A 21,467-nucleotide genomic window follows, 5' to 3' on the forward strand; every position below is an offset into this window, starting at 1 on the left:
GGGGGTCCTTCTAACTCCCCTTCCTGCGTCATTGAGGGTGAGCAGAGGCTAGCGCAGCCCCCAAGTGCGGCCTGGCTGACGCAGAGATGGATGGGGTGAGCCAGGACCTGGGAGGAAGTGGGCGCGGAGTCCAGCCTTTTAACGCTGGCTGAGATTTATGGAGCCGCCGCAAGTACTCGCTGGGCCTGTCACTCTGCTAATGTGATTGGAACAAGGTGGAGGTGGTAGGGAGGGGCTGGGGTAGGGGTGAGGCTGGGGCTGGTGGGGATCTAACACCCGCCTGGGGCTGGAAGGGAGAGGGCCCCAGATCCCCGGCCGCCTCTGCCCTCAGGTCTGCCCCTGTGCCCTGTGCCAGCCTCAGCCCACCAGCCTCCCAGGTGGGGGCACAGACAGGATAGTCTGGGCCTGGAGGGCCTGGGGCCCGCCTGACTCTGCCCAGATGGACTCCGGTCTTCCCAGGGGGTGCCCTGAAGTTCCACCCTTCTCTCCTGAGTCCACCCTGAAGGGTTCAGGCCTCTACCCTCCCTCCACTCTCCTGTCACCGCCCATTTATCTGCCCACCCACCCAGCCATCCAGGCAGGTAACAAGCTCTAGTCCCACTCGTCCTGCTCTGGCCACGGGGTAAAGCTGCCCAGCTGGCCTGCCCCTCCCGGCCCGGCTGCTCCCTGCACCTGCTCTGTGCCTTTTCCACAGCACTGACCCTCCCAAACGGACGGTGTCTTGGGCTTGTTCTCATGGCCCATCTCCCCTCGAATGCATTCTCCCCAGGAGCAGGGTGCTGGGGGTTTTGTGGGGCAGTCAGTTGCACGCTGCGTGTGCCGGGTCCTGCCCTAGGAGCTGAGACACAGGTCTCACTACCCTGGGGAGCCCCGCCAGTCCTGTGGGGGGACAGCAGGATAAACCAGCAGGGCCCGGGGCAGCTCTGGGCTCAGAAGGAGGCCCTCAAAGGGGCGTGGGGCCTGGCCTGCAGGGCTTTTTTATTTATTTTTTAATTGATTTGAGAGAGAGAGAAAGAGAAAGAAACATCAGTCTGTTGCTCCGCTTGTTCATGCATCCATTGTTTGCTTCTTATACGTGCTCTGAGCAAGGATCGAACCCACACCCTTGGCATAGAGAACACCGCCGTAACCAACTGAGCCACCCAGCCAGGGCCTGGCCTTCAGGACTTTGGCACATTGAGCCCAGTTTGTGCTGCTAGGGCGTGATGGTTCAGAGTGGGAGAGGCCTGTGGCCTCTGGGGAGCAGGGAAGGGAACTGGCTGGGTACCCCCAACCTGTGAAAATCCCCAGGGCCTGCTGGGGCTGAAGGGACTTGCTCCACAGAGTCCAGGGCTCCTGGGCTTGCCTCACTGTGGGGCTGAGCTCCCGCCAGGCCCTGGGGCCATGCTACAGGGTTCTGGCAACAGTGAGTCATAGGGATGCCTCCCACTCCCCATTCCTTCCCAGGGCTCCTTCTGAGTGTGTATGTGTACGGTGGGGAGTACCTGGGTCTAACACTTGGACTCGGGACTCAGTTCTGCCCCCAGAGAGACCCATTTTGGCAGAAGGCTTCCCAGCAGAGGGGGCATTTGACTTGGGCCCTAACGACTGAATAGGAGCTCAACAGGTACAGAGGGTGGACAGGCCCACCAGGTGGAGGCCCAGTGTCTACGTTAGAGAGACTCGTGGGACCAGGCAGCCTTCCAGCCTCCCTGGGGCCTGGAGACCGCCAGGCCCACTCCTGCCTCCCTCCTGGAGAGCCTTTTACTGTCTCCATAGAAAAAAAATTTTTGAACACTCTTATTGTATGGTAAGAAGGGAGGCGGGCCCTAAATCAGGATGGGAATCGACAGGGCCCGGACGTGTGTCTCTCCTGTTTATTAGGACTGAAATGTTTACCCGGCGATAAGGAGCAGGCTTTCTCGGGGAGATTTGTGCGTGCTTTTTCAATTACCCCTCGTCTTTCTCTGCCACTTTTGCACTAAAGGGATAATAAATGTATCGGAGCGTTTCAATTATTCATCTAAATCATGACTGCGCCTGCCACGGCCAAGCTCTAGTGACAGATTAATTCAAGACGCCTTCCTCCACTGGCGTGGCCGCCATCTCTGCTCCCGCCTGGCCAGAGACCCGAAGGGCTGGCCAGAGGGTTGGCGGGGCTGCCGTCAGGCGGTCACTGCAGACACAGGTGGGCAGAGCAGGACGGAGCCCCAACCCCCCTCTCACAATCCTGCTCGCTGCCAGCGTTACCTGCTTCCTGCCCCAGGTCATCGGCCCCACCCAAAGCTGCAGGGGCCGGCATCTGCCCGCCCTGCGGCCCCCTCGGCTCTGCACAGCCCCTGCTCCCCGGCCCACATGGCGGGTCCGCGTGTGTGTGCCATGCACCCCAGTGTCCCAGGCGCATCACATGCATTGCAGCTCTCTCTGGCCCAGGGCCTTTGCACATGCTGCTGCTGGCCTGGAGGGCTGTGAGGTCTCATTCTGCTCACTCAGCCCAGTGTCAGGCCAGCCTCTCAGACTACCCCTCACCCCAGCTCCGAGAGCCTGCCACAGTCCTGGCGGTGTTCTCGGAGCTGAGACACAGCAGACCCTGCGCCTCTAAGGCCAGCACTAAGTCACCCTTAATAGCCAGGCTTCATTTGTGTGGTTAAGCACCAACTGCTCCCCATCAGGCCACCGCCCAAGGGGCACGCACAGGTGCCATCCTGTCCAACTCTGGGTTAAGAGTAGGTGTTCGGTGCAGGCCGTGTGTGGGCCAGCTACACCCAGGTCCCCCGCCCTCAGCCCGGGTGCCTGTGCGCATGTGCCCAAATCCCTTCCCCGACGCCCATGGTGGTCCCTTGCTGGGGGCAGAATCTGCCACCCCGGGTGCAACCTCCCTCTTCTTCACACCCACAATCCTGGGGGGTAGGCAGTGCCCTCTCTCCCTCTCTCTCTCTGTGTCTCTCACCCTCTGTCTCTGCCTCCGCCTCGCTGGCTCCAGCTCACTCCCTGGGGTCTGTCCCTTGCTGTCTCCCTTTCTTACTTGCTTTCTCTCCATTTCTCTTTCATGCTATCTCTCTGGCGCGTGCCCTCTCCCCATTTCTCATTCTCTCTTGCTCTCTCTTTTCTCTCTCGTGCTTGCCTCTGTTCATGGATGAACAGGCCCAGGAGGATCAGCCTCTGAGTATTCTGCCCGTTTGCTGGTCATCCCAGCGCCCCTGCCCAGCCCTGTCTCCCCTCGCCCTGTGCTGCCAATCCGCAGTCACTTTCCAGGCCTGGCACAGCAGGGTGGACCATGTGTCCTTCGAGCCCCTCAAGGCCTGGCTGTTTGCAGCCAGCCCTTCCCTGGGCTGGGCTGGGCTGGGCCAGAGAAAGCAGGTGGCCCCAAAGGCCAACCTCTGGCCCACAAACTCGCTGAGCATTGTCCTGTGCTGTGTGGGCGGGTGAGTGTGCGGGACAGGGCGTGGCCTGGGGCGGGGCTGTGCCAGGGAGGGGAGAGGGAATGGTGGCCCCAGCCTCACTCTGAGTTGAGGATTTTGTTTCTGGGACTTGGGGGAGCAGCTGGGGAGTGACAACGCCTCCCCCAGGTGAAGGCCCCGGCCCTCCTGCCACCCTGCGTGGACCACAGGGCCCTGCAGAGCCCCCCCTGCAGGGCCTTGTGCTCTCTCACCTCGAGGCTGTGGGACACGCTGTCAGTTTCCGCCTTTTACCGGTGAGGAAACTGAGGCATCAAGTCCCCTGAGGTGAACTGCACTTCCTTCCCTGCTCCTCAGCTGGTCCGCCCTGGACAGGAGGGCTAACGGGACTCCGTCCCCCAGGAGGCTCTAGCATAGGCCGGCGGGGCCGTGCCCCGCCCCCAGCGGGCAAGGTGCCACCAAGCCCCTGCACGCAGCTGCTGCGGGGAGTTTTAATAACGGGAGTGATTTTTGCATGATGAATGAGGCGCGGCCGCTGTGTACATAATGAAGCCCTAATGTTTCCAAATCCCCATTTAAGGAGCTGATCTCACCCCATAATGAATTTCAGATCACATCACTGCACTGTCGTCCATCCATCTTCTCCCTGGGGCGCCCACCGCCTTAGCTCCGTGAGGGTGGGGCCTGGCAAGGGTGGGCTCTACACCCCCAGTGGGCCAACGGGCCAAGGCCCAGCCGAGTACAGAGCTAGGGGCTGGCGTGCACTTGTTGAATGAATGAGTGACCAGGAGGGCGTGGGCAGAGGCATAGAATCGGTCCTGGCGCTGGGGCGTCAGTCAGGCCTGGGGAGGAAAACAGAAGGTGAGTGCAGGGTGGGCCAGGGGAACAGCGCCCAGGGTCTCCGGCAGGGTCGTTTGTCCAGGCTTTATGGCTGGGCCTGGCACTCTGTTAGGGACTCAGCTTCTACACTGGCCCAGTGAGGCCTGGCCACTTCCAGCCCTGGCATCATGGCGGCTGGAGAGGACTCGCCGTAGGCTGGGCACCAGGGTGTCTGGGTGGGTTGTGACCCCTAGGGCCCAGACCCTGTGGGGACCTTCCTGGGCTCCAGGGGCACAGCCCTCCCCCACTGGGCCAGGCCCCTCAGGACTCAAGCTCCCAGGGCTTTCTTGGGGACATCCAACCCCCCACAGTTCATCCTGTCCCTCCAGCGCAAGAGGCCTCAGAGTGTGAGGGGCATGGCAGCCTTTGGACCACAGAGCCCGTGGCTGGGCCTCAGTGTCCCCATCTGGAAAATGGGGTGACAGTGATAAAGCCCAGGGTACTTCGGTGCAGCCTCCCACTGGAGGCTCAGGCCAACCCTGGAGGGCGGTGCTGCCCCTGACCTTGCGTAGACGAGGGCTCTGAGGGCGGAGAGCGAGGCGACAGCAGCAAAGGGGTGGAGGAGCAGGGGCGTTCCAGACGGGCTCCTGACTCTCAGCATTTGCTCTGCTCCAACGTGAGTTGCTGAGTCACTCTGGCCATCCGTCTCTCACCCCCAGGCCAACCCCTCAGCATCTCTCAGTCCTCCCCACAGCTCTTTGTGGCCAGTTCTGAGGCTCAGAGAGGTGGAGTGACTTGCCCAAAGCCACCAGCAAGCTTGTGGACAGGATTTCTGGGAAGAGAAGCCCCAGAAGGGGTGTGCAGGGGCCACACCCACCAGACAGGGGAGTGGGATCCCCTGCCCTCTGGCAGGGTACACTGCCACTGGCCCGCAGGCCACAGGCCTCCTCAAGTTCCTGTAAATAATTAATTAGTCCCTGCTTGCTTGTTTGTTTAGCATGAGGAATGCTCCCCCACTGAGACGCATTTATTGCTGAATAAATTTAAATATCTAATCTTCCCTTCATGAATATTACAGCACCCTAAATAGCGGCCAATGTATCCTAAATGCTTTGGCAAATGGCCCCCACAGGAGCCTGCCTGTCTCCACCTCCGCTGGCTGTGAGGAGACCTGGCCGTGGCCCTGGCCTGCCCGGTGCCTACCCGGTGCACGTCTGGACCGGCAGGGGATGTGGGGGCTGGGTGTCAGCTAAAGCCCTGAAGGCCGAGTGTGGGGCGTGGAGGCTCTGCTGTTGACAGGAGGGCTGCTGGGCTCCCAAGCAAGGCACTGGGCTTATCTGGGGGGAGTGCCTGGGACCAGGCAGCAGACCAGGGCTGGGGCAGAGAGGGCAGACCCCAGACGGCAGCAGCGTCTGAGGAGCTCAGGAAGCAGGCAGAAGAGATGGGGGCAGGGGGCAGGGGGGCAGGAGGACAGGGACAGAGGGTCTCCAAGGCAGCCTTGCTGGATGGACGCAGCTGGACAGTCAAGCAAGATGAGTGGCCACAGACCTCTGAGCAACAAAAGATCCCCAAAGTAGTCTCTCTGTTGGGAGGGGAAGTGTTGACGTGAGGGGGTGCAGGAGCCAGGCTGCAGGGGCTGGCTGTGAGGAGGGACGCTGACACAGCAGGTACAGAGTAGGTGAGGACAGCGAGCAGGAGCCAGACAGCTGGGGAGGAGGGTGAGGGAGACCCCTTCAGTGCCCTAGAGGGGGAGAGTGCACAGCTGTATGACCTTGGGCAAGTCTCTCGCCTTCTCTGCCTCAATTTCTTCTCCTCTAAAGCAGGAAAACTAACAGCCCCTCCTGGGTGGCTGTGGGGATGGAACAAGAGCGAGGAGGGTAACTGCTTGGCACCTGGCAGAGGAGGCCGGGTGGGCCCAGGGCAGGCTTCCGGAGGCGGAGGGGTCCAGCCCTGGCCTGCTGGAAAAGAATCAGCCTCTGCAGGAGGGACGCCAGTTTTCTGCTGGTTGGGTGGGGTGGAAGTTAAGTTGGAGGTCTGAGGTTTGTTTGAATGTGGCTGAGGGACCCGGGGAGGGGACAGAGGGGTCAACTGGTATGAAATGGGGACATCCCCTCCCACCAGGAAGCCCCAGGGTCAGGGCCCAGATCTTTTCCTGGAAGCCTCCAGGGCCAGCAGGGGGTGGGGGGAGCTCTTTCTTGGAAGGAGCCCCAGGAAGCCTCCTCCTTGAGGTCTCCAGGGCTCAGCTTAGCCTCATACCAGCCCAGGACAGAGCCTGGCATCAGAGCTGCTGTGGGGAGACAGGGGAAGAGCTGAGACAGCAGGGGTCCCCTGTGGCACTCAGACATGGGAGAACAACAAAGCTGGTGTGTGGACAGGGCGGCAGCAGGAGTGGTGACGGGGCCCACCCCTCCGCTCTGCTTTGAGGGAACTGCTGCCCCGGCTGCCAGCACAGCAGCCACAGGGCCCGGCCCCATTCCGGAGGCCACTGTGGAGGCTCCAGCCCCGGCCTCTGCGAGCTGCGATTCCTTCCCTTCTCCCACCTCATGCCCCCAGCTCAGCCCCAAAGGCCTGGCTGCGGGCCTGTCCACTTCTTCAGGAAACATTAGATGCCTGAAACACAGATCCCAGGGAGCTCCGCTTCTGCATGCCACCCCCGCCCCCTGCAGCGGGCCAAGGTCACCTGCGGGGCCGAGGGCACAGGGAGACGGCGGGCAGCTGGGTGCCAAGCGGCTGACACCATTGGGCAGGGCCGAGGTGTCCCCAGGAAGGCTGGCTCAGACACAGCCCTGTGCTCTGAACGCACCTCGGCTGGACACCGCCTCCCCACACACTCCCCGGTGTCCACACCGCGAGCACAGGCCCAGGCTGTCACAGCGTCCTAATCAAACGGCAGCCGGCACACACATCAACTTCACTCATGCCAGGTGCTGGCTTTAGCACCTACCGCAGCGAGTTTCATCACACGGCACGTAAACTAATTACTAAACTTCCGCAGCACACCGAACAGTATTATATCTTTTGCCGATCTGACAAAAACGATAGGTATCATTTTAATTCATCCACAGTAGACAGCTACTGTTGTGTTTGTTGGCTGGTTTTTTTAAAATTTCACAATCTAAGGGAAAAGAGGTCAGTGCCCCTGACTAAATAGTCACATAGTCATGTTTTGAGAATTCTGGTGGCACACCGGTTGAAAATCACTGCCCTCACAGGAGTTAACTCACCTAAGCCTTTCAATAGCCCTATGAGGTGGCTGTCTACTATTATCCCATTTTACAGATGGGGCCACTGAAATCCAGAGAGAATGTACCCTGGGTCACACATCTGTGACTGGCAAGGCTGGGATTTGAACCCAGCTGCCCAGCTCCGTTGCTCCTGCTGTGGCACAGGGTGCTGGGTGGTCACCTGGCACCCCCACCCAGAGCAGACGCACTGCACATGGACACTGCACACGCCAGGCAGCAGGCTTTGCAGCGCCTGGACGCTCCGCTCCCCTCCCATGGGCTGCAGCTGCCCTTATCCCTGCACAGGAGACAGGGTGGGAACTCAGTCCCAGAGCCCCTCCAGGGTTCCCCCAACTCCTCTGCCCCATTCAACCCCCGCTGTGGGATGCTCTGGGAAATCTGCTACCAGCTTAAAGTGAAGTCGTAAAATTAGGTTTAATTGGGACCCACAGGGCACAAAAGAAAACAGAAGAGGGGGTTGGTCCAACTGGCATCCTTGGACTTGTGCCCAGACGTTGGGGTGGGGCAGTGATGGAGGAGGAAGGGCCTCACTGTGTGCATCTGTGAAATGGAGAGACAGTGGTCCTGCCCAGCATTGTGAGCAGCCAGCAGCTGGTGCCCACGGAGCTCTTGGCACAGGCCTGAGAGCTGTGGGAGCCGGGGAGCTGCCAGAGGAGGGTCGTCTTCTCCTGGCCAGGATGCCACCTCCACCCATGAGGAGGCATCACTGTCCTGATTTTCCAGATGAGGCAGTGGACACTCAGAGAGGGGAAAGGACTTGCCAACACGCCCTATTGGCACAGGCGGTGAGGGGCAAGTCTGGACTTGACCCCGGCCTGCCAGAGGCCAAGCCCTTCCTCTCCCGCAGGCCCTGGCACCCTGGAGAGGTGGGGCTGAGGGAGCCCCTCCCGCCCTGCCTGAGTTGTTTACCTGGGCCAGGGTCCCCAGAGTCTCTGGCTAGGCCCCAGAGCCACCCTTGCTCTCCTAACAAGCCCAGGCCCAGTCCCAATTAAGCCGGGTGTGTTAACGAGGCAGCTCGTTAAGGAGCAGGCAGCTCGTTAAGGAGCAAGCTGAACCCGTGGAAGGGCGGGAAGACCAGGCTCGAGGCCCCGATCTGATCTGCCACTTGTCACTCTGTGGCCTCAGCTTCCGAATCTGCACAGTGGATCCTGGAGCCTGTGCAGCTGCCCGAGGAGCCTCTCCTGGGGACTCAACCTTGGGATCGGGTGCACCGTGCGGGCTGTCCCCGGCGAGCCCAGGGGAAGACGTTACCCCTGGCAGGGCGCAGGTGGCATTTCCTGCGTTTAGGACCCCACCGCTCAGAGCCGCCCACCTCTGGGGAGGCCCCTGCCCGCCAGCGCCCTCGATGAACTGCCTGGGGAGAGCAGGGCGGGCTGGGCGCGCCCCCTGCCGGCCGTACGGCGTTGCTGTCGGCCTGGATCAGCGGCGGCCTCTCTGTGCCTCGGTTTCCCTAAGTGGGAAACAATGCAGGGGGCGGAGGTGATGGGAGGGACCGGAGGCCACGGGAGAAAGGCTCAGTACCACGTGAGCCACAGCACAATCGAGGAGACTGGGACCATTCTGTCGTGGGCCTCAGCCTTCTCTGTAAGACGGGCTCGGGCAGGATGCGGAGAGCCCACGGCTGACTGCCCTTCCCCTCTAGTGGACGGCTGCATTCACCGGGCCGCCGGGCCCCTGCTCACTGACGAGTGCCGGACCCTGCAGAACTGCGAGACCGGCAAGGCCAAGATCACTGGCGGCTATCGGCTGCCTGCCAAGTGTGAGTCCAGCTACCCGCAGCCCTGTGGGGCACACACAGGGCGACTTGCGTCATTGGTGCGGCCCCCAGATTTGCTGAAGGCCTCCACAGGGACAACTTCTTAAACCTAGGTGCCGGGACCTGGCCCCTCTTCGCACACCCCAAGCAGCAGGCGGAGGGGGATGCAAGGAGGCTGGAGTGAGACCAGGACGGGAAGGGGTGCGGGAAGAGCTAAGGGGGCGGGGCCTCCTCGCGCCCATTGGCATGGTCTCAGCCCAGTGCACACAGATGTGGGGAGCCGCCCCACGTGGGCCTGCCCTGTCTATGGTGGCGTGAATTTGGGCTCCAGAGCACACTGTGTGCTCATAGGAGCGAGGTCCTCCCATGGGGAGCCATGGAACTTGGGGTGAGCGGAGAGGGCCCAGGCTGGCAGGAGAACCGAGGACCGGGAGGAGAGACCCCAGCCAGCCTGACCTGGTGGCCTCCCGCAGATGTCATCCACACCGTGGGGCCCATCGTGCACGGACAGCCCAGCGCCAGCCAGGCTGCCGAGCTCCGCAGCTGCTACCTGAGCAGCCTCAACCTGCTGTTAGAGCACGGACTCCGCTCTGTGGTGAGGGCGTGTGGGGTGGGGTGGGGCGGGGCTCCGGTCTGCGTGGGCGGCAGAGGGCAGGTGGAAACAGCCCCACTCAAGCAGGTGGGCGGGGGCGGGGCGGTGACGCAGTCCTCATCCCCTCTACCCTCCACCCCTGCCAGGCGTTCCCCTGCATCTCCACTGGCGTGTTTGGTGAGTGGAGTCACGGAGGAGGAAGGGTGGGTGGGCAGTGGCCAGCCCTTGCAAGCGTAGGGGTGGGGCGGGAGGTGCAGAGGGCAGGGAGTGGGTGCTTTGTGGGCTTGAGCCGGGGCTTACTCTTGCTGGGCCCACAGGCTACCCCAACGAGGCGGCAGCCGAGGCAGTGCTGGCCACACTGCGGGAGTGGCTGGAGCAGCACAAGGACAAGGTGAGGTCTGGGCCCCATGGCGATGGCCAGAAGGGGCAGGGTGGCAGGCGCAGCCGGGTCCCATTAACCAGCCCTGTCAGTCACTGCCCAGGGCAAGGGTGCAGAGCACCCAGCCGAGGGGTCTCCGGCCACTACAGTCCTTCCTGCATGCCCTCCCTTTCCCTCTGTACACTCTGGTTTTCTAACACACACAGTGAGTTCTAATAGGTCGCTTAGCCTAGCTTGACAGGCTGTTCCAAAGGCAAGACAGGTGACCCTTCAGGGCCCAGGGCAGGGGGAGCTGGGAGGGTGGCTCCCCCTAGGCTGAACAGGCTCTGGTGCAGGTGGACCGGCTGATCATCTGTGTGTTTCTGGAGAAAGACGAAAGCATCTACCTGCAGCGGCTCCCCCACTACTTCCCTGTGGGTAGGTACCTGTGGCTCTGCCCCCAACACACCAGCCCCTTCCCTGCCCCACCCACCCGGGGCCGGTTCTCAGTGTCCTCTGCCTTCCAGCCTGATGGCACCCCACCGCACACCCTGCCCAGGACTGGTAAGCGGGGCCTGGCCCACTGTGTGGCTGCCCACTAACCTCCTGCCCACTAACATACCAGCTCACGCCCACACAGGGAGGCAGCCTGGGAAGCCCACAGCCCACCACTCCCCCCAACCTCTCTCCTCTGCCTGCAGACTCACCCGGGCTTGCTGGACCTCGCTCCCAGCTCTAATAGGTCACTGAAGCCTGCAGCTGGACCTGGGCCCCCCATACTTTCCCTCAGCCCCCGCCCCTCAGGACTCCCCTAATAAAGACCACGCTTGTTGCAGCTCCTGTTGTCCAAGCCCCAGCTTGGGGGAGGAAGGTAACCCACAGGGGCGGGCAGGCGCTCTGGTTCAGAGGGGCCGCTGGGCACGCTCAGCGAGCACACAATGGCAGAGGTGGGCAGCAGCACTTCACATTTATTGAGGGCCTGCCCCCAAGGAGCTCACAGCCTGGGGGCTGAGCCCCCACAAGTCTGGGGTAGGGAGGAAAGGAGGTGAAGGCAGAAAGGCAGGCAATGCAGACACTGTGGCCCAAGCAAAGGGGGTGCAAAGCAGGCACAGGCACAGGGCCTGGGGTAGACAGGGGAATGGCAGCCCAGCAAGTCCTGCCTAGACCTGGGGACTCAGCCAAGCAGAGGCTTGAAGGCTGCCCCTCCCCGACCAGGGTGGGGTCACCTGGGGCACACTGGAGGCACCCTAGCCCCTCCACCTGCTGAGCCAGGCCCCCCGCATCATGTTGGCCCTCTCCACACAGTAGTCCTTGACCATGCAGACCCGACGGAAAGCGGGTGGCTGGGGGCTGGGGCCCGGGGCCCTGGTCGGACAGCAGGATGGAGGTGGGCCCATGAGGGAGCAGCTTAAAGCCTTGATGGTCCTAGGTCCCTGGGTGAGTCCCCAAGGAACTTCCAAATGTCCATGGAAGCCCCTGGGGCCAGCCAGGAGGAGGGAGGCACAATGGAAGCAGAATCCCAATAACCAGGAGGGGTGCCCCAAGAGGCCTAGCCCCTCAAAACTGCTGCTGGCAGGGAGGTTTGGGAACCCACCTAGAGGGGAGGGGCACAGCCAGACACAGAGCAGCCAGGCAGGCAGCAGCAGCAGAGCAGGGACACGCACACGCGGCTCACCACCAGTATCCCCTTTAATCGAACACGGAAGGTTGTATGACAGAAGGGAGGAGTGAAATATGACCATTTACAACCACACAGAAACCTCTGTACATGTCTAGCGCCTGGCAGGGGGGAGGCAGCAGGGCAGCAGCGGGCGGGGCCAGCCCTACTTGTAGAGGATGTCGTAGTGTCCGGGCCGGTAGAGAAGGTAGACCTTGGGCTCGGAGCCCTCGGGGAAGACGTGCGGGTTGGTGGCGCCGCCCTCCCCGCGGTCCATGTACTCCACCTGGATGGAGACTCGGAGGGCCTGGGCCAGAGCGATGATGTGGATGTGGTCGCTCTCCTTGCACATGGGCTCCACCTCCTGCGGCACAGGTGCGGGTGAGGGCCTGGGGTCTCAGCGCCCCTCCCCACGCCCCCACGGGCCCCCGGGCACACCCCCAGGCCCTGGCACTCCCCACCCTGACAGAGAAAGAGGAGGGCCCTGAATCTGACAAGTGGGGGTGGCAGCACCTGCTGGCAGAACTCCTTGACAGTCCGCCCGCCCTCGATGAAGTGCTCAAAGAACTTGCTCTCCCGCTGCAGGTAGCCAGAAGTGAGCAGCCGCAGGTACACCACCAGGTAGTCTGAGGTGCTCTGGTCGTTGAAGGAGGCCAGCAGGTCTGCTACTGAGGTCTGCTTCTCCACCTGCTCGATCAGGTCCATAAACTGCCACCGGTGGGGACAGAGGGCAAGATGAGGGAGAAGCTGGGCTGACCGCCCCACGGCCAGGCGCCCCCACCCTCCACTCTGGCTGAGCGGGCAGCAAGGCAGCTGGGCTCACCGTGTTGTGGAAATCCTCAATTGTGAACTCAGTGAAGCCCTGGGACACCAGGTCTTCTTTGCTCTTGGCAGACACCGCCTTGAACCTGCGGTATGAGGGAAGGGGAGGCAGGCATGGGCTCCTCGGCCAGCAGGGCAGGAGCCCAGCCTACTGTCTGGACCTACTTGTGGAACTGGACCTCCTGGTCATTGAGAGGGAGGAGGGTGACCTACAGACCTCATGGGACTGTGCCACACCCCCTCCTTCAGTTCCCAGAAGCCCAGCCTCCTCACCTCTGTAATTCCTTGCTGTCATCCAGCAGCGCCTCCAAGTGGGAGAACCCAAATGCTCGATAGAAGCAGTTCCCGTCAGGCCTGGTCTTGCGGATGTAGGAGTACTTTTTGTGGAGGTCCTGCAGAGAGGCAGCCCCGCCCCGCCCCGCCCCTGCTGGTCAACATCCGGCCAGGACCAAGACAGGCCAAGGAGCCACCCGACAAAGATCACACCGCAGCAGTGGCACCTGAGCTCCAAGCAGCTACCTGCCACTCTTGACTGCTGACCCTGGTGACAAGAGTCACTTAGTGACCTAATGCCTAGAGCTCGAAAGCCTCAGGAAACCGTGACTTACGCACACACTGGCTGCATGAGCCACCGGCCACACCACGCTCTGTCTCCAACACCTCAAACACTGCCGGGGCCTGCAGAGCTGTCTGCTCACACAAACAGGCAAGCAAATCAGTCCCTGACCAGTGAGCACTGCTTGTCCTGTGGATGGAGTCTTTCAAACCACGCAAGGCCAGAGCACACTGGTCAGGGTGGGCTGCACACAGCGCCGGGATGGGATGGGAACCAGCCTTCCTTGGCCCCTTTTCAACTCCACCTGCTGGCTCACAGATGCTACCTGTGTGATCTCTTCCCATTTCCTCCCCAAACTCCACGGACTTCCACAGACCTGCCCACACAAGTGGGCCGTCAGTGCTGCCTGGTAAACAGGCCTCATTCCGCAGCCTGGGCACCTTCACACCTCCTCCACTCTCTTTAAGCCCCACCCCAAGACACCTGCACACTCAACTTCCCACGGCTTGTCCTCATGCCTCACCGCCACTCCTCCTCGTCCCTCTAACCTGTGACGGGCAGGGCCACCTCCAGACCACATGACACCCTTGGAGACACACTGTGTCACCTGCCAGAAATGATCATGATACATATCCGTCCACAGCGACTGTCACATGAATGGCACCACCCTGCTCAGGCCCGGGACAGTTTCTGCTGATCAACTCTCTGGGTGTCCTCTGTCTTGGGGTTTAAATAGCCCTAATTGTAACTCTTTGCCCACCCCCATCTCAGCCCTGAACTCCCATCTCAACTCCCACATCCGACCGCCTCACGCGCACCTCCTCTGAACCGCCCAGCCAAGCACAGCAGGCCCTGATCTGCCCATGCACCTGCCCCTCTGGCCTTCCCCTCTGATCGACTGCAAATCCGCCTTTCAGCCTAAAACCTCACAGTCCTTGTGGACTTCTCCCTCACAGCACATCCAATCCAACGCAGGGCCTTTCAGCGCCACCCTTAATGCACCCAGTATCAAGTGCTTCTCACTACCTAACCCTCCTGCCCTGGAGCCCCGCCGTCACCCCTGCCTCCTGCTGGTTTGACTGCAAAGCTTCCACAGCAGGCCTCCTACCTCCACCTGCACTCAGCCCACTCTCACCCCAGGCACCTGAGCTACCCCAAAACCAGATAATACCCCTCACCTCCCTCCGAGTCCTTTCTCTGGCTACAGCCTCCACAACTCCCATTCCTGCCTCCCCCTCTGCTCCAGCCGCACTGGCCTCCATTCCGCTCCTCAAATCACCTGCATGCTCCTGCCCAGGCTGCCCCAACCTGCTCGAGTGCCTGCCTGTTCAATCACTCAAACACCACCTTCTCAACAGTCCTTCACCGAGCACCCTCCACGCCCCCCCCCCCCCCCCCCCCCGTCCCACCTCACTGTTCTCCACGGCACTTACTACCCCGGCTGCAGACATTTCGGTCACCCTCAGCTCACTGCCTGTCTTCCCACGAAGCGTCACGCGGGCAGCAGTTTGTCAGGGGAAGCCATCTCTCTACCTGCTATCCCCAGGACGGGGCCTGGCCCACACAGCATGGGCCCGCACATGCTGAATCACGGGCTCACAAAGCGTACAAAAAGCCCAAACCACTGCAGCTCCCGGAAGTTACTGGACTCCTTCTGAGCACTCACTCCTTGCCAGGCCCTGGGCTGAGGGCTAGCGGCCATTATCTATTCATCTTCAGAGGGGCCCGTTTCATGAAGACACCCAGCTCTCTTCAGGCCCTGCCATCCAGGCTCAGGCGCCTCTCTGGGAGCAAAGGTGGGTTCGGGCACAACACACAGTGAGGGTGGCGGTCTCCCGCACACACAGCACGCAGACACCTGAACACTCGCTGAGTAACTTGATGGGAAAGAACCTGAGACTCCCACCCTGTTGATGTTGCCAGGGTGACCTAAGTGGGACAGGTAGGCCTTGAAATTGGGATCCCACTCCACTAACCAACCACTGAGCTCAGCACCTGACCATTGTCACCTCTGGCAAGCCTCACACTCGTCCTGTGAGGCAGAGACCTCTCCACCCCGAGATGCTCCATGTGCCGCCCGAGATCACACAGCTGGAAGTGGTGAGGTCCCGACCCAAACCCAGGTCTGTTGGCCCCCAAGCCAGTGCCTCCCCGCCTCCACAAACCTTGTGCGGATCACAGACGCCCTGAGCAAGGGCTCAGAGCGGACCACAGTCATGCACGGCTACAGCTGGGCTGCCACCGTATTGTTTGGCCCACACAACATGTTAAATGTGAACCAGCCGCCAACTGTTAGGAGTCTGGAGACTTCATGTCAAAATAATTTCTGGCTTCTTAGAAAAACAGATCTGGCGACAATGGAGTGATAGGCACGGTCACTCCCATTGGCCCCAGGAGCTTCCACTCCCTGCTACTGGCTTTTTCAGAGTTGTGGTGCCGACACACCCCCCGACCTGGCTGCCATCCATCACCCGGGTTACCTGCCTGGCCCCGGGGGAGGGGGGGGGGGTCTGAAGGCGCCTCCTTTCACACGAAAGGTTCTAGATATCTGTGATCTTTAGGGGCAGGGGAGAAGTAACAGTTACTACACCCCCAGGGTGTGCCAATGGATACTGTTTACACATACCCACCGCCACATTTCAACCTCCCAGCTTGCAGGTTGAGTGAGTGGTTAAACTTACCTGTGTAAACGAAGCACCAGGCCTGGCACAAAGGTTTTAGGCCCCTTTCCCCACTGCTGCCTGTCTCTCCACAAAGGCCCCAGAGCAGGCTGTGGGGCACATGCCTGCCCTGTGCCTCACCCCCACACAGCCCCAGCCCACTCGGCCCTGCTGTGAGCACCGAGACCACCCACCTCCCGAGACAGCAGCCTGCACCATGCCCCACAGGCATCATATCATCTCTCACAGCCTCACAACCACCCTCAGCAACCACGGGCTCATGCTTTCATCCCATTTTACAGACCAGGACCCCACAGCTCAGAGACACTGAAGGGCCTGCTATAGTCCTTTGATTCCAGAGTCCACACACTTCAGAACCAGTGACCAGAGGAGCCCCCAATACCCTACCCTCCAGGGGGCCAGGGCCAGCAAGCAGCAGATCCGAAGCAGGCCTGCTCCCGTTCCCGCACCCAGGGCTCTTCCTGCCCCTCGGCCAGGCTCCCACCTTGATTTTCTGTTGATAGATATTGTCATCCTCAGCATACTCCTTGTACAGGACTGAGAGCTCCAGCCGCTCTGACACCAAAGGGTTCTGCACAGCAATCTGCGGAGGGCAGGAAACCCATCGCGCTCTGGCAGGTGATACCTACCAGCCAGGGCACCTGCACGAAGGTGGCACCCAGTGGCACAGTGACCCTCCCCCTGCCCCAGTAAAGGTATCCAGTGTCCAGCACAGCCTGAAGAGGAGAGGGCTTCCAAAGTAGAGAAAAACAATAGGCCTCGGGCCCAGCCTATGCACCCCCATAACAGGGTGCTGGCCCTCACCTCTTGCTGAATTCGGTCCTGCTGAGCCATGATGGCTTCATCGTAGGCAAGACAGTTAACACCTGGAAGGAGGAAGAAAGCCAAGGGTTACTGTGGGCCCTGGCTACCTCCACTCCAGGCAGCTGGACCCAGAACAAAAGCAGCCTGGAGAGCAGGCTTAGAACCTGAAAGCATGCATCTTCCACTTTACCCCACCCAACTATGTAACCTTGGCAAAGCCCTTCGCCTCTCAGGTCTTAGTTTTCTCATCTTTAAAATGCAGGGGCAGAGGTGATCAACCCAAGGTGTGTTCCTCCAGCTCTAACACCCCCTTCGCCAGGCTTTCTAGCATCACTCCCAGCAGCCTGGACATGCTCTGGGACTAGGCGGGGTCTCCTGGGGACAGTAAGAGGAGGAGAGCTTGCCATAAGCCTGCACTTTACTTAACCACACCCTTGCTCCTGCTGCTGTCCTGTGTATTCTTAATGGTGCCCATTTTACAGATAAAACAAATGCAGACAGGTAAAGTATCTTCCCAAGGCCACAACTAGTAAAGACTTGTGATCAAACCTCAGTTTGCCTAATTCCAAAGGCTTAGTCTTCTCCACAATACCTCTCCCCTGCCACTTCACTGCCAAGAACCTTCCTCAGCTTTAGAGAGGAGGTAATTCCACCCCTCCCTCCCCCATTGAAAAGCCGTGAGGAGATGGCACACTGTTACGTGCCCATTGGAGAGCTGCGCAGGTCCACTCTGTGGACCCCCCCCCCCCCCCCAGCAGCCACCGGTGAGGAGCCAGGGGCCAGGAATTCTGGTCCTGGCCCTTCCTTAACTTTTGTGATCCTGAACAAGTCCCTTCTGGGAGCCTGGGTCTCCCAGTGCTCAGTCCCTCAGTTGTGTGGTTGGAACTGGTGTGTGTGCTAAATGACTTTTAAGGTCAATACTTTGGGGCCTGAGTATCCCAGACCCTCAGCTGGACCTCGACCCATCCCTTCCACTGCCCTGCAATGTGGATGTCCTCCTACTCAGTCCCCAGGGCCTACCTAACTCGTGGGTGAAAAGAGAGAGTGGCACCATTTTGAAAGGGCCAACTCTTCAGGGGTCGAAGAAAACAATGCCCAGGCAGGCGGAAAGAGGCTGCAAGGCCAGAAGAGGGGGCTCCCCCGGAAACGCAGGCTGCGGTATTCAGGGGCACACGCCCGCGGCCACTCACACCCCCGGACGCCCGCAGCATCCCCAGCGGCCGCCCAGTCTTTTGTGCTCCGCAGTCCGCTGTAACACGACGCCCTCACGGGCGCGGGCTGCTCTGGAGAAGGCGGGCAGGTGACGGAGCCCCGACACAGGCTGAGGCCTGACTGCAACCACCGGGGCAGCCGGGCCTTAGACCTGGGAGCCCGGCGGCGAGGGGGCTGAGAGGGGGCGGGGCGGCTCAGGCCCCGCCCCGGGAGCGCACGAGGGAGAAGGGCTGTGGCCCGGGCCCGCTCTGCCAGCCTGGCCGGGGGTCGCGGCAGCAGCTCCTTCCATTGTGAGGGGGAGGGGAGGCGGCGGCAGGGGTGGAAGAGGAAGGGGCCGACCGTGCGCCTCGCCCCTGCCTCCGGCCGCTCCGCCCCTGGCCTCCTTGGGCACCAGCATCCCGGCATCGCTCCCACTAGCCCGGGGTGCACAGCCCACCCCAAATCAGTACCTTCGGAGTCGCTACCCAGCGGCTCCTGCTTCTGCTGCTGAGGTTCCTCCGCCGCCATCTTTAAACAGCGCTGCACTGCTGACCACTTCCGGGTTACCAGTCGCCCTCCTCCCGGAAGAGAGCCCCTCCTCGTGGCCCCTCCTTGGCAACGCCTCTAGCAACGGGAACCCCTCCGGCGTTTCTGTCTGAAGGTTTGGAAGTCGTTTTGACCGCTGCGGCCTGGTGCTGGGACGGCTGCCCCACCCACCCTGCACCCGCACACCTCCTAGGCTCCATCTTCCCAGGTTCTCCGAGCTCCCGGGGCTGAGAAGAGCCTCCTGGAGCCAGTTCAGTTTTCCTTTCTCTGCAGTTTGAAACGCGAATTGTATTATGGAGAAAACTTTGAAGGCGAAATTAAAATCACCCAAGGCAACAGTCCTGCTGGGGGTCCTGAACTCACGGCAGGTGAGGAGCGCCTGGCCGATGAGTCAGGGAATCATGCTAACACCAGAGCCCGGACACCACCCCCTCTCCACAGGCCTGCGTTCTGAGCCGGCTTTGGTGTCCTGCTTCTGGCAGGCAGAACAGGTCCCTTCCGGCCAAGGCCAAAGTCTCAGGACCTAACTCCGGACCCCATGCTCTTCTGGGTAAGAAAAGCAAGGTCTTTTTAAAAACAAGGGAGTTGATAAAAACAAAAAGCAGATGAGTGGCGGCCAGCGGTTAGGGAGGAGGTAGGGGCCAGAGAAGAGTGGGTGTGATTGTAAAAGGAAACAGACAGGATCTCGGGACGAAAACATTCCACGTCTCAGCTGTATGTGAGTACCCTGCTATAGGTTTGCAAGATGCTACCAAAGGGGGAAACCACGTAAAGAGTACCTGGGATCTTTGTGTGTAATCTGTTAAAGTTGCCTGTGAATCACCTGAAAATAAAATGGTTGCAAAGTGGCAAGGCTTTGAATGCTGAAGGTACTGTTATTTAGCGGGTTCAGTCTGGAGCTCTGGCTCCTGGCTTTTCCCTGTTCAGGGCCTTTTTCATGACAGTGCAGTGGCCCTTTAGCACTCAAGGGGGCTGCCTGGGCCCCCATCAGGTCCCTCAGTTCATGACAGCACAGGAGTGAGACTGAATGTGTGCATGAGCTTCCTCCGGCCCTGGAGCGGGAGCAGTGGCGCAGGGGCTCACCCCGCAGTCCGCGGTGAGGTTCCCACCGCAACACGACAAACGTCCCACCTGTGTCCCAGAAACACTGCAAATTACTATTCATTGGGTCACTGAGTCTTGGGGTTTCTTCCAAACTCAAGAAAGCAGAGGGTCCACCCAATTTGAATCCTATGCCTACCAAACTGTTCGTTCCTTTTCCGGATTTTGACAATGAAATCTGTAACTGCCAATCAGCTCTTCGGTCAGTAGAATAGAACTGGTATTCTATGAAAGGTTAATAAGACGGTTGATGACAAAAACATATCTATTAGCGTTTTCAAAATCTTGAAAATAGCTGTAAGACAGCTCCAACCTCCCTACCCCTTTACTTCAACTAGGGATCCATGGCAGGGGAGGGAGCGCACACTCTTTTCCATGTTGATTCACTCGTGGCTAATAACTCTCTTACCCTCATTCTGTGGGATTACTTTTTACCATTTTAGAGTCTTGCTTCCCTACCCTGAAGCATCTAAAGCTCAGCTGCACATTTGCCAGGAGTTACCAGCATAGCTCCAGACTTGTCTCCGCCTCCCCGCATGCCCACCCAGAGAGGGCAGGGTGCCGCGCTCTGGGTGTGGTTCAGGCTGCTGTGGGACACCGTGGCAAAGGGGACAGGTGCCAGCCCAGAGCTTTATTTTCCATATAGTGACGTGACACAGATGGCTCCTCACAGCTCTGCTGGTGGGCAGTGTGTCTGGACCCCACATCCACATCTGCAGGATTCCATCAGGTGGAGGGAGAGGAGACCCCATACCGGGACCCAGGGGATGTGAAACCTCGGCCTCAGAGGAAGGGTTTAGAGTGGCACAGAGGCCCACTCAATCTCTTCCACCTCTCAGCGGAGAAGCCAGGCGACAAGGACATGGCACGAGCCCTGAGAAGGCCGTGGCCAGGAAAAAGCCTCAAAGGTGAGTCAAACTCGAGAGCTCGGCAATCCTTTCCGAGGCCAGCTTAGGAGGCAGGCAGCTGCTGGATGGGAAGAGTGAGAGCGTGCCTGGGCCCAGATGAACCCCTGGAGCTGCCACTGCAGGAACCTGCAAGGGTCCACAAGCAGCAGCCCCAGAAATCAGAGGCCAGACTGACGAAGCGTGGCAGGGGCTGTGCGTGAGGGCTGCTGGCTGGGCTGATGCCTGCGGGCAGGGTCCAGGCCCCCCAAGGCAGAGGCAGCAAAGGGAGAGATCTCCCCATCCTAGACTCACACACACTCTTTCTCAGGGAACTGTCCTCGTGTAAATGCCTCACATTCCAAGACATCTTGAGTCTGGTCCTGACTGGTGTGGCTCAGTGGGCTGGGCATCGTCTGGCTGAGAGTCGCTGGTTTGATTCCTCCTGGTCAGGACACATGCCTGGGTTGCGGTCCGATCCCCTACTGGGGCGGGGGAGAGGCAACCAATCGACATTTCTCTTCACAATCTCCCTCTCTTTCTTCCTCCCCGCCCTCTGAAAATAAAATCTTTTTTTTTTAAAGATTTTATTTATTTTTAGAGATGGGAAGGGAGGAAGAGAGGGAGAGAAACATCAATGTGTGGTTGCGTCTCAACCGCCTGCAACCCAGGCACGTGCCCTGACTGGGAATTGAACCAGCGACCCCCTGGTTCACAGACCAGTGCTCAGTCCACTGAGCCACACCAGCCAGGGTGAAAATAAATAAAATCTTAAAAAAAAGAATCTTTGGCTTAGTGGATTGAGCGCCAGCCTGTAAACCAGAAGGTACCAGGTTCGATTCCCAGTCAGGGCACACGCCTGAGTTGAGGGCCAGGTCCCCAGGAGGGGGCGTGCAAGAGGCAACCACACATTGATGTTTCTCTCCCTTTCTCCCTCCCTTCCCCTTGCTCAAAAAATAAATAAATACTTAAAAAAAAAAAAAATCCCCCCAACTCTGCTGAGGATCCAGTCTGCGTGTGCCAGACTCTTCTAGGAGAGCCTCCAAGCACCAGAGTGATGCTGTAGTTCCCTTATTGC

The 21,467-nt window shown here is 60.1% G+C and overlaps 2 protein-coding genes across 3 annotated transcripts in view; one reads left to right on the forward strand and one right to left on the reverse strand.

Annotated features, from left to right (window-relative positions):
• Window positions 1-10,982, forward strand: part of MACROD1 (mono-ADP ribosylhydrolase 1) — a 133,234-nt gene extending 122,252 nt beyond the window's left edge. Inside the window, exons 5-11 of one of the 2 annotated variants that reach the window (XM_053925238.2) lie at window positions 9,084-9,200; window positions 9,671-9,792; window positions 9,936-9,966; window positions 10,107-10,180; window positions 10,504-10,585; window positions 10,675-10,711; window positions 10,849-10,982. In XM_053925238.2, the coding sequence (XP_053781213.1) occupies window positions 9,084-9,200; window positions 9,671-9,792; window positions 9,936-9,966; window positions 10,107-10,180; window positions 10,504-10,585; window positions 10,675-10,679 (431 nt within the window). In that variant the 3' untranslated portion in view covers window positions 10,680-10,711; window positions 10,849-10,982. The remainder of the gene's footprint in view (window positions 1-9,083; window positions 9,201-9,670; window positions 9,793-9,935; window positions 9,967-10,106; window positions 10,181-10,503; window positions 10,586-10,674; window positions 10,712-10,848) is intronic. The other variant, XM_024573987.3, reaches the window with a different exon arrangement.
• A 113-nt stretch (window positions 10,983-11,095) lies between these two features.
• OTUB1 (OTU deubiquitinase, ubiquitin aldehyde binding 1) lies at window positions 11,096-18,483 on the reverse strand. Its single transcript, XM_024573986.3, has 7 exons — window positions 18,329-18,483; window positions 16,668-16,729; window positions 16,348-16,446; window positions 12,900-13,018; window positions 12,628-12,712; window positions 12,318-12,512; window positions 11,096-12,168 (listed from the first exon to the last, which is right to left on the reverse strand). Exons 1-7 carry the CDS (start codon window positions 18,384-18,386, stop codon window positions 11,971-11,973), a joined length of 816 nt encoding a protein of 271 aa, XP_024429754.1. The 5' UTR covers window positions 18,387-18,483; the 3' UTR covers window positions 11,096-11,970.
• Between the last annotated feature and the right edge of the window lie 2,984 nt (window positions 18,484-21,467).

The sequence above is a fragment of the Desmodus rotundus genome, chromosome 5, assembly GCF_022682495.2.
Source record: "Desmodus rotundus isolate HL8 chromosome 5, HLdesRot8A.1, whole genome shotgun sequence".
Classification (NCBI taxonomy): domain Eukaryota; kingdom Metazoa; phylum Chordata; class Mammalia; order Chiroptera; family Phyllostomidae; genus Desmodus; species Desmodus rotundus.

Coding starts and splice junctions, on each gene's coding strand:
- OTUB1 (XM_024573986.3), bottom strand. CDS start 18,386: ATGGCGGCGGAGGAACCTCAGCAGCAGAAGCAGGAGCCGCTGGGTAGC. Junction 16,447..16,667: donor AGGACCGAATTCAGCAAGAG/GTGAGGGCCAGC, acceptor TGCCCTCCGCAG/ATTGCTGTGCAGAACCCTTT. Junction 12,513..12,627: donor TTGAGGATTTCCACAACACG/GTGAGCCCAGCT, acceptor CACCGGTGGCAG/TTTATGGACCTGATCGAGCA.